General features: G+C 37.5%; 1 protein-coding gene across 1 annotated transcript; it reads right to left on the bottom strand.

Moving 5' to 3' along the window:
• Window positions 1-1,352: 1,352 nt before the first annotated feature.
• LOC104457334 lies at window positions 1,353-13,619 on the bottom strand. The gene is made up of 6 exons (XM_010072278.3): window positions 12,964-13,619; window positions 11,709-12,808; window positions 11,343-11,621; window positions 7,146-8,020; window positions 2,698-3,309; window positions 1,353-2,505 (listed from the first exon to the last, which is right to left on the bottom strand). Exons 4-6 carry the CDS (start codon window positions 7,983-7,985, stop codon window positions 2,296-2,298), a joined length of 1,662 nt encoding a protein of 553 aa, XP_010070580.2. The 5' UTR covers window positions 7,986-8,020; window positions 11,343-11,621; window positions 11,709-12,808; window positions 12,964-13,619; the 3' UTR covers window positions 1,353-2,295.
• Between the last annotated feature and the right edge of the window lie 243 nt (window positions 13,620-13,862).

Below are 13,862 nucleotides of genomic sequence, written 5' to 3'. Positions count from 1 at the left end.
TGACCTAGACTATCGGGTAACTTTCAGAAATTTTTAAGCAAATGACCTATAGTCGATTTTCTTCAACCACAATGAACCCACTTGACTCATTAGTGACTCTCGATTGTCGTAAAAATCTCGAGAATTCAAATACAGACACATGGTACCAAAAAAATAAGAAAATTAGTCTAGTGCCGGCCGACGAGAATTTTCCAATTTAATGGTGTCACCCACGATTAGCCGCACATCTCAGTTGAACTGACCTATCTCTGATCTCAAATCAATTTTATATTGTGCCGTGATGGCCTCTAAAAATGAGCACGGTCGAGAAGCCGATTTCTGATCGAATTCTCAAGTCTATTACCTTAAAATTCCTTAATGGCTTTTCCAGATAGTTTAGCTATCTCGAGAGTGATCAACCCTGAGAACAGCCCTATAGGCACGTCAATAAAATTCCCGATTTATTCAGTAGAAGACATTATCGAAAATCTGAGATGTCACAAAAGACATTGGCGTGTGACACGAAAAACACACTATAAAATTAGTAAATGGTACGTAACTAACCGTGTTGAGTAGAATATGACGTTTATCAATGAGATCACGATCCAATTGACAAGGAAACATGAAAAACAAACACTTTGCTATGAATTTGCTCTTTGAGAACTACAGTGGTAATTCATTGCTATAAGAGTGTCTTATGATTGAGATATCGCAAAGGAAATTTGGTTGTCGGTCTTATGCAATAAAAAAGCATATGTCCCAACTTGAGTTTAGTAAATATATGCTTAAAATCACCAAAAAAAAAAGTGGGAAAAAAAAAACAGTTTGGAACGTCACTTTCAACGATTTCTCTTGACAAACTCATGACAAGTACGTCAGTAACTCGTAAAATTTCACTTCTAAATCAAATGAAGAAGGCATAAAGCAAATACTTATAGTTCCAGCAAAATAAAGTGCTTACGTTGAACGCTCCATGACAATTAGAAGGAAGTAGTAATCATCCCTCAGAAGTCGTGATCAAACTATCCAAAAAAATCGGTGCGAATTCGTTCCAAGTTGCTCAATTATTGTGATCATGCCTTTGCTGAGGAACAATATGATCTTCCCTTGCATCTACTTTAGGTTAACCATGCATTCCTGTGTATCCTCCATGGATGTGCGACGACTTTGACCCTTTAGCTTTCATGCGAATCAGGCCGTGAAGACAAGAAGAAACCACTGGTCCGAGTTTCTTCTCTCTTTCTTCTTTTTCGCTGTTCAATCTACTTTCAGCTGTCTGTATCGCATCCCTCTGTCTTAGCTCCTTTAATGAATCTTCATTTAATTGAGAAGCTTTGGCCATCGCCCTTCCTCCATTACCTCCCCTATTTTGCTTTCTTCATGCATCGTGCTCTCCTTTGTACTAGTATCACCACTTCCCTCTAGATTCATTTGCTTAGATCATGTTCCCAGCAAAGCGCAATATCCTCCAAACCTCTTGATCCAAGACTGCTTCATGGACTAGAGCTGGTTCTACTGGCTGAATCTGCAAGATCAAAACCCTCAAATCACTATCTTGTTACATGCATATCAGACGGATTCACCAATACTTCACAATTTCATGGGATGGTCCGAGGCTAACGTGGAAATGACTTGAATCTTTTCGGTCCTCCCGCAGCACACCATGGTGGAGATACTTGAGCCAGAAATGATGCCCTGTTATGATGAATTCAAGCATCTTGTGTGCCAAGTCACCCTCTCTCTATTCATGCATCTTTGAATCAAGCGAGTTTGAATTGAAAGCCATTTGTCACTCCAACAACAACACAGTTCTAATAGTAGGAATTTCCCATACATTTGCCCGGATATAAGGATAAATATGCCACCTCCTAGATTAATGATTGCTTCCTTGAGATCTGCAAGCCAACAATACTACACTTGCCTCTTCCCACTTAATCGTCTTCACTTTCACTTTCACTTTCACTATTTCCCAGTTTCTCTATAGGGAGGTGACATTTCCTTAAGAATTCTCTTAAACCTGTTGATCCATCAAAATCCTCACAGAGTGCGGTTGAATCCACAAATTGATTGTCTTCAAGCACAACCTTCAAATCATCCTCCAGTTGCCCGCACCGTAGCACATAGCCCAACTTTTTCACGGTTCCACCCGATACTTTGATTCTAAGGCTAAATTGTAAATAACTTTCCTCAAATTGATCAAAATCAACTCCTCCCTCCAATAGTCCCCACAGCACATTTGATTTGAGATACTGAATCCACATGTGATCCGAATCAAATGAACCGAGAATTCCTGATAGCACATTCCGCCTTTCGCCATTAACATTTGGCACAAGCTCGAAAGATATTTCCTTTCCTATCTTCTACATTGAAAACAACACAAAGAGCCAATCCTAGAAACTTGTCATACAAGTCTTGTGAAGCCATGAAAGATATGGTACCGTCTTCAACAAGGACAAACTGCTCTGGCATCTCTCCTCCAAGAAGAACATTTCGGTAAGCAGGAGAAATTTGGGAATAACGATATTTCTGTTATATGGGTAAATTGTTAGAAGCACCCAAGTTTATAATTAGTCAATGAGAAGAGTTTGATTTGAGCATTTTCCTTGTAATTCAACCAAAGCTAGATTTCTATAATAATTAGGCATTCTTGTTGACATTAAATACTATACTCATGAGAGAGAGAGAGAGAGAGAGAGAGAGAGAGAGAGAGAGAGAGACCTCAATTGAGAAGTCAGTCATGTTCACTCCTTTGTGGACGAACTTGCCTAGACTATCTTCCTCTGTGCTCATTTGATTTTCATCCAAACCTTTGTGGACGAACTCTCTTGGACTATCTAACTCTGTGCTTGTTTGATTCTCATCCAAAACCTCATAAAATAAAGTTGGATCATGTAATTGATCATCTTGAAGCAAAACCTCTAGCTCGTTCTCTAGTGATTTACATATTAGTCGAAATCCACACTTTTTCACAATTACGCCAACCGAAGCCGTAATGCTACACTGGAAATGATTCCAGTAACCATTTGGACCAAAAGAGACTTCTTTCCACAAGTCTTTCAATTCGATAACCCCAAAAGCCACATGATTCAAATCCAATGGCATGGCTCTGTCGGATTCTTTGTTCATCCTTTCCCCATTAACATATGCTTGAATCTTAAGTTTGGCATTCTTGTTTCCTTTTTTTACTTGGTGTACAATAGCCCAAGCTAATCCTCCAATCTTCTCATACAAGTCCTTTGAAGCCAAGAAAGATATACAACCATCTTTATTGGGGAGCAACCACTTTGGCATATCTTCTCCAGGTAGTAAAACCCAATTGGAAATTAGCACCTAAAAAGAGAAGTTTCAATGAGTTTACATGGGTAAAGGGATTATACATCACTTCAGCGACCAATCAAAAGTCTATGGAGTTTACAATCTAAGAACTAAAAAGCTTATGATTAGTTGATACGTCAAGATCGACAAGAAAACACCAGCATGTGAGGACTCTACAGCAAAAGGAGAAGGTGAAGCATCAGACTCCACCACTTAAGACATAACACCACCATCCTCTCCAAGTTTGATGCAAGAAAATCTATTCTCAAATCTCCTATACTAAAGGTATAATCTCTTAAAAGAGTTTACAAAACATGCATCTTCAATGTCTTAGAAATCGAATGCTATGAAGATGCTTCTAAAGAAGAAATTTGGATAAAATTCATAGAAGAAGAAATCAAGATAATAAAAAAAAAAAAAACTTGGGATCTTGTCAACCACACCTAAGACAAATCCATGATTAGAGTCAGTGTATTTACAGGACTAAACTCAATGTAAACAGATGAATTCGGAAGTATAAGGTAAGGCTCATGGTGAAAGAATATCGCAACAACCGGATATTGACTATGCTAAGACTTTTGCTCCTATCACCCCCCCGGACACTATTTATGCTCTCATAGCACTTAGCAACACAAAGATGTGTAAAATTTATTAGCTTGATGTAAAATAAGCATTTCTAAATGGTTATTTTCAAGAAAAAATCTATGTGGAACAATCATCGGCTTCCTTGCGGAGAAAAAAAGGTCCTAAGGCTCAAGAAAGCTATACAGGTTAAAACAAGCTGCAAGCTTTGTCTAGTGAAATCAACGAATACTTCAGAAAAAAATACTATGGGAAGAGCACGAGCGAGCCAACACTCTATGTCAAGACTCAAGATAGGTGTAACACTCTTATTATCTCTATGTATATAAATGATCTCATGTACATATAACTTTTACCGTTCACTGTGGCAAAACACTGTAATCATGAGCACTATAAAGAAAGCACTTGCTCCAATTCAAGAGGAGGCCTTTTTTCCCCATTTTGAAAAACTCTCTACCTCTCTCGTAATCCCTTTCCTCACTCTGCAACCTTCCCCTTCTACTTTTGTATCCCAATTACTGTGTAAGTATTTTCAAATCGTGGTTTGGATCACTTCTCTTATTTATCACTTGTAAGATTACCAAGCCATTCATGGTTGATTAGTCACTTTGTAAATTACTTATCAGCTATCTCCCTCGGTACCGATTACTACCTTTGTGAAAGGTTTTACTTTCTCTAACTTTTCAATATATGTGACTTTCTTTTCATTTCAATATCAGTCTATACCACCTTCATGGTTGGTTTTATATTCTGCTTTTTCTTACTTATCGTTTTATATATTTCATCTGCAATTCATATCATTTTAAATGTGCGTGACTTTACTTAGCTTTCTTTGTACCATTTATATCTACATTTACATCTTTGAGTACGTAGCATTTATTTTACTTCCTATAGTAGACTTTAATCTTCTTTATTTTCAAGGAATCATCATGGAAGCAGACGCTAAGATTAATCACACTCCCAAATCTTAGTTCTGTTAATCACTTCTAGGTTTAAATCTTTTCTCTATATAGATCTTCAGCTCCTCAGGCTCCTACGGTGTATGTATATATATAGGGAACGATGAAAAATGATTTTAGAATTTAAAGAAGAAATGAAGAAGACATTTGAGATGATGGACTTAAGCTCTACTTCATCCTCGTTGAGATCAATCAAAATGAAGGGTTTTCCTTTTCGCAGAAGAAATATGCGAAGAACCTCCTGAAGAAATTCAAGATGAACTATTGCAAAATGGTGGCAACACAGCTCGTGACAACCAAGAAACTACTAAAGGAAGATGGAGCAAAAATGCCCGATGCTTCTTTCTACATAAGCCTTATTAGAAGTCTACTTTATCTCACGACTGAATGACCATAAATCAGGTACGTGACAAGTTCACTATCATGCTTCTTGCAGAATCCAAGCCAAATTTACTCTGGATCTGCTAAAAGAAATCTAAGATACTTACTAAGTAGTAACAGATTATGGCATTTGTTATTGGTCAAGTGCAACCACAAAGTTGCTTGATTACTCTGATAATGACTGGATAGGCTCAGCTGACGATAGGGGGAGTACTACTAGCTACGCATTCACACTAGGTTCCAAAATGTTCTCATGGGCATCCAATAAGCAAGACTTGCGAGCAGTCTACCGCAAAAGCTGACTGTGTTGCAATCTCTACTACCACTAGTCAAGCATTATGTCTTCAAAAAATGCTATATGACATCGGAAAAGCACAAATGGAACCTACTTTCAATATCTTGAGACAAAAATTTTGCTACTGCTATTTCTTAAAATCCTGTTTTTCATGTAAAATCCAAACATATTGCTATCAAATGTCACTTCATATGAGAATTGCAAAGTATAGAGTGATCGAGCTCAAGTATTGCAAAATGGAGGATGAAGTCGTGAACATATTTACTAAGGCACTACAGCAAGTCAACTTTGAGACATTGTGAAGCCTGCTTGGAGCATCACAAAAATTGACCAAGGAGGAGTATTAAAGTGTTGGATCATTTTTCTAGAAAAGGCTAGACTTCCCTATACTCATTCTGTAAGTCTCTGGTGGGTGGTCAAAGTCTCTGGTGTCTGCAAATCTCTAGCTTCATTTGTGTTAGTTAGAAGTGGCTAATAGAATGTCTAGCAAGCAAATTGAAGAGCAGGAAGAGATAATGTTGAGAAATATTTGCTGAAGAATGGCGGTGGAATGAGCCTATAAATAGGCAAGACTGTTCAGTCTTGGTGTACACAAGAGACCAACCAAAAAAAAAAAAAAAAAAAAACACCCATCCAATTGTAATAACTAAACCCAATCTTATAGCCTTGTAACCATTTCGCGTCCAATAAAACTTATATATTTCCTTGTCCCATTGACTTGACTTCCACTTGCATTCTTATTACATAAATCAAATATCAATGTTTAGCTATAGTCAGCAATAGCATTACATACATATATATAATTGGTGGAAACAAGATTTTGTTATTGGATCAACATGGGGGAGAATTAGCAAAAAAGTTCTAAACCTATTGCAATTGTGCCAATTCAGTCATAAACTTTTTTTTTTTTTGGGGCCAATTTAGTCCTAAATCTTTTATAATTGTGCTAATTCAGTCCATCTGGCCAAAATTGACCAATCAATGCTAACATGGATGTGGCCAGTCGGCATTGACGTGGACGCCGGCCGGCGAACGCTATGGCAATTTTTTAATTTTTTTTTAATTTTTTTTTTTTTTTTTTTTCCTCACCTTCTCCTTCCTCTGGCCGGTCAGTCGGAGGCGAGGGCCAGCGAGGTCAGCCTCGCCAGCCACTGGCGAAGGCAAGCCTCGCCCAGCGACCGAGAGGCCGCCATCGCCAGATTTGGTGCTTGCTAGTGGCTGGCAAGGCTCGACATCGCTATGGCTAGGCGAGGCCGAGCCTCACCAGATCCGGTGATGGCAACCTCGCTAGCCATTGGCAAGGCTTGCCCCTATCGGCCATTGGTGAAGGCAAGCCTCGCCTAGCTATGGTGAGGTCAAGCCTCGCCGGCCACCAACGAGCGTTTTTTAGTACTATATTGGTACAATTGGAAACAAGATTTTGTTATTGGCTCAACATGTAGTGTTGAAATGTTTCATTTGGTGATCCTTGCAATTCTAAAGCGAACTAGAGTTCTATAAATAGAAGTGAACATCCTTCCCGTTTACTTATAGCCACTTCCACAAACACTCAGTGCAGCCAACATGTATACAGCTCCATATTAATCAGAGAGGGAGAAGAGAAAAGAGGAAGAGGGGGGAGGGGGGGGGCTAACCTCAGGCTTGATGAAATCATTTACGGTGAAACCATGACGGACCAGTTCATAACATGAAGATAAATCCATCGACCTTGCGGGACACTTGTTGGTGGAAATTTTACGCAGAGATTCGCAACTTACTGCTTTCAGAATATCTACATGCCCTGGAATCTCGAGGACCTCTTCAAGTTGTTGGCAGTACGAAACATCCAAGTTGAGCAAATTATGTAGTTGCTCAGATAAAGAAAGATTAGTAAAATTGTTTCCCGACAAATTCAAATTCTTAAAATAGGAAAAACATGAATGTTTCTCTAGGAAATCTACTTCTAATAGACTGCATTTACGAAGATTTAACTCATATAACCTGGGAAATCCTATCTTCACATGGGGATCACTTGATTCATCCTTCTTTGGAAAGTTGATTAGCTTTGAGCAGCCATCAAGTATCAGCCTTTCAAGATTTTGCAACTTGTAAATGCTAGATGGAAGGATTGCCAAATTCTTGCAACTACTTAAAGTCATATCTTTTAAAGAGACGAGATTTTCTATGGATGCAAAAAGTTCCTTAATTGGTGTCCTATCTAAATGAAGATTTAGCAATGCTTTTGTTTTCATCTGGAATATCAGGGAATTTTGCAATTTTGAGCAATCACGAAGATTGATAGATTGAAGATTGTTGGCTTGAAGCACATCACAAAGATGATGAAGTTCAGAGCACCCACTTAAATTCAACAACCGTAACTTGCCGTGATATGCAACTGATTCGTGGCACGCTCCAAGTTTTTGCACCCATGGAGATTCAATTCCTCGAGATTTGGAGTATAATTGAGGTCTGGCATACAAACTAGTGACTGGCATTCACTGAAATTAAGGAACTTCAAGTTTTTAAAATCCTGCAAGAACAATAAAATCAACTTGGATGGACATTCCAAACAAAATATGAGATAAGTATTCTTTAAAATCTGGCACTGTAATTTTTAATTAAAATCACTTGATAAAAATCTCCCTTTTGAATATGAGATGAGCAAGTAATCCTCGTAAATTGGACAAAAGTCAGGGTTAAAAAAAAAAAAAAAAAAGCACGCTGTAATTCCACCACACACTTGGTTCTATCTTGAGACATGGAAGAGAAATCATGCTAATGCTAAGTGGTGTAGCCACTTCCAGTAAATAAAAGTGCATAAAAAAATACTCGTAATTTAAAGGAGGAGAGAGTGCGCATAACCCCAAGTGGGAGGACCCGCGTTACGGTCAATCCTTTGCCAACTAATTCATTGCATGAATTTAAGCTACCATAGGTAGCACTCGACAGATCTAGAATGTTACGCAGAGATTTACAAACAACCGCCTGTAGACCGAGAATCTTCATAATCATCACTTTTGAATTCATGGTGATTGATTGATCGATTTTCAAAAATGTCAGATTTTGTACCATGTAACAAACCCCTTGATGCGTTATATATTGTTGAGCTTTATTTTCGCGAAATTGTCTACCTACCTGGCATTCCGAAGACAGCCCTTTCTGATAGTGATGTCAAGTTTTGCTAGCCATACTCAAACCGCTAGACAAGCTAATGCTGCTAATAGAATTTTGGGCAATTTATTAAGGAGTTTTATTGGAATAAATGTTAAACAATGGGATTTGTTATTGGTTAAAGCTGAATTTGCGTATTATAATTCGATGAGTCAAACTACAGGATAATGCCGATTTGTTGGGTACCAAAAGCATCTTTCGATCTCCCACCATCACCCACTAAGCGTCAATTCAAGGGAGATGCTGAAGAAAGAGCTAAGGAAATCAAGCAGTTACATGAGGAAGTGAGGAAGAGTTTTAAAGAAAGAGGCAAGGAAATCAAGTAGTTACAAAAGTGAACTTCATGGAGACTATGTACTTTCAATGTGGCTGATCTATCACCATATCATGAAGATCAAGAACTTCATGAAGTTGGCCTCGAGGAAGACTCTTTTTAAACAGAGGAGAGTATATAAAATACGTATTGGAAGATTTCAAGATCCTCTCTTGGGATTTGAATAGTTGGGATATAATATGTATTTCCTTAATCTGTAAGTTTGTTTATAATAATTTTTAAGATTACTTCAATCTCAATTAGATATTTGATAATATTGGTGCTTATTCGAATTTTGTATTTTAGGTAGGTTATCTTTTCTTTACTGGGAGGTTACACAAAGGTCTGCTAGGCTCCTAGCTATAGACGCCCCCTGGGTGCTCTCCCATGTCTCATTTTTCTTTGTCTCTCTGTGCCTTTGGTGGATTTCTAGAGTTCAAGTGGGATCCAGAGAGGACTGTATCCTTCGAGTGGCTAAGGGAGACCTAGATTATCTAGTCTCGTCCTTTCTATCCCCCGTAGTGGGGTTTTCCCCCGCACCGAAGTCCGTGGAACCAACGAGCATGACAGGAAAATTGGAAGACCACAAAGTATGTCTCTTATAAGGCATAGGTCGAGAAAAATATAAGAGACTTTTTATACATATAGTGCTATATGCATACAGGTTACGTGTGCGCACAAAATTGATGTTTGAAAAATTGTTCTAAACTACCAAAATAAGGAAAGAAATTGTTGATAAACTACACAATAAACAGAAGCATATAAATGTATGAGGAAAGAAAAACATATTTCAACATTTCAATAAAAAAAATTTGCATTTGGATAAAAATGATTCAAATTTTGATATTGAAACATGTGAGAGATTATATAAACTCTATGGATACAATATTTGCAGAATAAGTAATTAATGAAATTTTGGGGAAGGAAAAAAATTGAGATCCCATAGAAGGTCCTCTTGGCTTTAAATACTAGTATAGATGATATGAATAGGAATATAATTACACATGCATACCTATATATATATATATTAACCTTAGATATTTATACCAAATATATTTGAATTAGTGAAGCTAACCCCTTACTCATTTCTTTAGAAAGCTCTGGTAGTCAAGCTTGAAAACCGTTGCAGACTACTAGCATGCATCCTTCTTCTAGCTTCGAAGTGCTAGATGTAGCGTGCTAGTGCCTCTATAGGATAAGGCCCTTTTAAGAAGTCATACTTCACAAGCCTTGTTTTGAAAAAACAGGAGAAGTCATTGGATGATCAATCTATCTCCCCTATTGTTCTACTACTAGGCGAGAGGACACCCAACAAGACATGTGCAGGGTCGCTTTCCGTCCCGTGATTTCTTACCTCTAGGAAGAAATAAAGTAAGGGCACTAATGGACAGCTTGATTGAAAGAAAAATAGGGGAACAAGTTACGTGGAACCAGGAGAGATTCGTTGGATAAAGTCCCCAACTTCACTCGAAAATGAATTTGTAACTATGTAAATTGCTTCTTCCTGCCTCTAATAATAAAAAGTACTTGTCAAAAATCGCTGGTGAGGTTGTTCCAACCAGAAAGGACATAGGACTTTTCGGCCATTATTTGAGTGTTATCAAGGCCAGACCAACTTAAGTAAAGACTAGCGTCTGATGAAGATCCTTCACTATACACTTTCTGTATATCTTTCATTATCGGCTGAATGCAATCGGAGAGAGAACATTGGGAAGTTCAGTCAAAAGCATTTATCGTGCACTCACTTCAATTATCAAGCAAATAAGCAAGAAAAATCTCTCTTTCCATATGGAATTTGCAAAAATAGTTTAGTCAGCTCATCTCTGCTGTACAACATGGAATCTTTAATAACATTTTTAGTGTCTATCATTTCCAAAGAAATAAAAATTAAATCCTCAATTCATGTTTATTAAAAATTCAAGCAGTCATCATTCAATCTTTAAATAATATCACCAAGTTTTTGCTCCAATTTTCGGTACCAAAAGTTCACCGATGCTTTCAGTTCATTGTTCTTATAAATTTCCGTACTTGTAGTATTTGGAAATGAGATTGGACTTTTTTCTTGAATTTTTTTGTTCGAATCAACATCAAGATTCACATCAGAAAGTGTTTAATACTCCCCTAAAACGGGAAAACTCCACTTATGTGGGTTCATGTAGTAGACCGGCATCCTCCTATTTGATGCTTTAATCAAATTTAAACAATTTATTAGATGTAGAGTTTCTTAAGCACATTAACGAGCATCATCAGAGTTAGTTATTGTTGCATTCGAAGTTTTGAATAATAAATGTACACATATATAGTCATAGGATATAGATATGGATATATAAAAGATAAAGAAATAAAGACTATTCATTTAAATGCGCACCTTAAATTGCTCCCTCACTACTTGGATGTTGCTTCTGCACAGATCAAGTCCAACTAAGTTCTTTGGAACAAAGCACCATTCTGGAATCGAATAAGGACATTCATGCCATTCTAACCATTTTAGCTCATCAGGAAGACAGATAGGACCTGGAAAGAGGTATGCACATTAATCATGATGAGTACCCTCAACCTTCTCATGTTTGTGAAAGCATCGAGACCATGTGTATATCTCTTTTGGCTTAGGTAAATCCAAAACTATGGCTTTTACTGCACTTGTTCCCTGTATTTGACAATTTGCATTACAATAAATATATGAATTCACATAATAAGAGAGCAAAATCATGGCATCTAAACTAGCATATCTTACCATATCCCTTGACATAACATAATGAACATCATCATAAAGCCATAACCTCCTTCGTTTTCCAGGATCATCAAGGCATTCTTGTTTAACAATATCCATGCCCATCATCTGAATCAAGTCATGCATACTGTAGGGTCCCTCTATCATTAAATATCAAGGACTTCTCAACAAGAACTTGTACTCCAATAGTTGTGTCAAAATCACAACCGTCAAGAACTTTCATAATGTACTTTATAGTTCGCCCCTTGAAGAAACATGCAATATCAAGAAATATCTCCTTTTCATTGTGCTCTAAGTCCATCATAACTTAACTTAAGAACACCATTGATTTTTTCATTAGGACTTTTGCAAGTTTACTCAATGCACTTTCCATTCATGTTCTCTTCTACCACGTAGGAAACGGCCCAATATCTCAAGTGCTAAAGGAAGTCCATTTGCATATTGCAAAGCACTATCCACAAGATCCCTCCTTATTACTATTTTGTTGTTTCTTACAAAGGCATGCTTGTTGAAAAGTTCAAGAGCTTCCAAATTCTCTAGAGTTTTAACTTCATAGATGTGATATTCATCTATTCCATGGGAAACTAACAGATGTCTATCTCTTGAAGTAATAATGACTCTGCTTCCTTCACCAAACCACTCACATTCTCCAGCTAAAGCATCTAATTGTTTTACTTCATTGACATCGTCGAGAATAAGGAGAACTTTTTGTGGCAAAGTCTCTCTTGAATTAAGTTAATACCTCCATCAACACTAAACACTACTAACTCTTGTCCTAATATCTCAAACAACAATTTTCCTTGCAAAGGAACTAAATCCTTGGAATCTTTTGAAGTTTCTCGAACATTTGCCAAAAAACATGAACCCTCAAATTGTCTAAAGATAGCATTATAAAGGGCTTTGACTAAAGTTGTCTTTCCTATGCCTCCCTTTCCCCATAATCCTATAAAGAGAACTTCATCGTCAGACTTCATGTTTATCATTGATTCCAGCTTTACCACTTGGGGATGTATCCCAACCGGATGCTTAGCAACATGTAAGGGTGTTCGGTCTAGCCGCATTGATATCTCCTTGACTATTCTTTTACAAGCTCCGCTTCATCTCTGATGAAATCCAGAAAAAAAAAAGTATTTGACACATTGATTCAGTGGTTAAATATATGATTAATCTTCATAATTCAAAAAACAAAACAAGAGAGGAGTTGTGATTCAACATATAAAAGCAATGACAAAGCAGTGTGTCACATATTATTACTTACCCATCATTCAAGTGCCACCCGGACAAGTTACCAACATCAAAAAGAGCCTTCTTCCATCTCTCAACTTCCTCTGAATACTTCCCAAATTTGGACTCATGCTTAGCGATAGCTTCTCCATAACTTTTCTTGGTGTTCTCACTTCCTTGGGTTCTATTTTGTAAAACACCGGAAAGACCATGAGATCTCCTTGTTCCTTGCACTCCATGATTTTCACCACCTCTTCCAAACACCATGGCGAGGAAGCGTAGCCCTCGGAGAAAACGACAATCGCAATTTGTGATTTCTCGATTGCCTTCATAAGTGAAGGTGATATTGCTCTCCCTTCCTCAGTTCTTCACTGTCGATGTAAGTGTATATTCCTGTTTGATTTAGAGCTGTGTAGAGATGACCGAGGAAGTTGTTGCGGACGTCCGGACCTCTGAAACTCAGGAAGACGTGGTAACTCCTTCTAAGCTTGGAAGAAGAAGAAGCCATTAGAATCAGGAAAGGGAGTAGGTTAACAATGAGCAAAAAGTTGCCTAAGACATGGTACTTTGTTTGAGGTAGTTTTTTCACCTTGTGATCTTCTCTATATTCATTATACCCAGATGCAGACTTCCTTTTCTGTGGGCCAACAGAGAATATTTTAATAAAGGTGCTTAAGGATGAGCCAACATTTTAGCGTGGGATTTTTTTATCACGCTCTTAGGCGCTTGAAGTGTTGATGATTTGCACGTGAATTTTGTCTTCATTGAAGATCTTATTTCCGGGTTAGTTAGAATGTGATCGATACAAATATTTGTTTAGTGTGGAATTTATTGTTAATTGAATTGTCAATGACTTTGACCAGTCAACATAAGATAAATTTTAATGATCATAATAGCATATATTTTTTATTGGAGGCCAGTTTCCTAACTTAT

Source organism: Eucalyptus grandis, chromosome 8 (genome assembly GCF_016545825.1).
Source record: "Eucalyptus grandis isolate ANBG69807.140 chromosome 8, ASM1654582v1, whole genome shotgun sequence".
In the NCBI taxonomy this organism is placed as follows: domain Eukaryota; kingdom Viridiplantae; phylum Streptophyta; class Magnoliopsida; order Myrtales; family Myrtaceae; genus Eucalyptus; species Eucalyptus grandis.
Note: the sequence above shows the minus strand (reverse complement) of the source record. Positions and strands in the feature narration are given on the sequence as shown.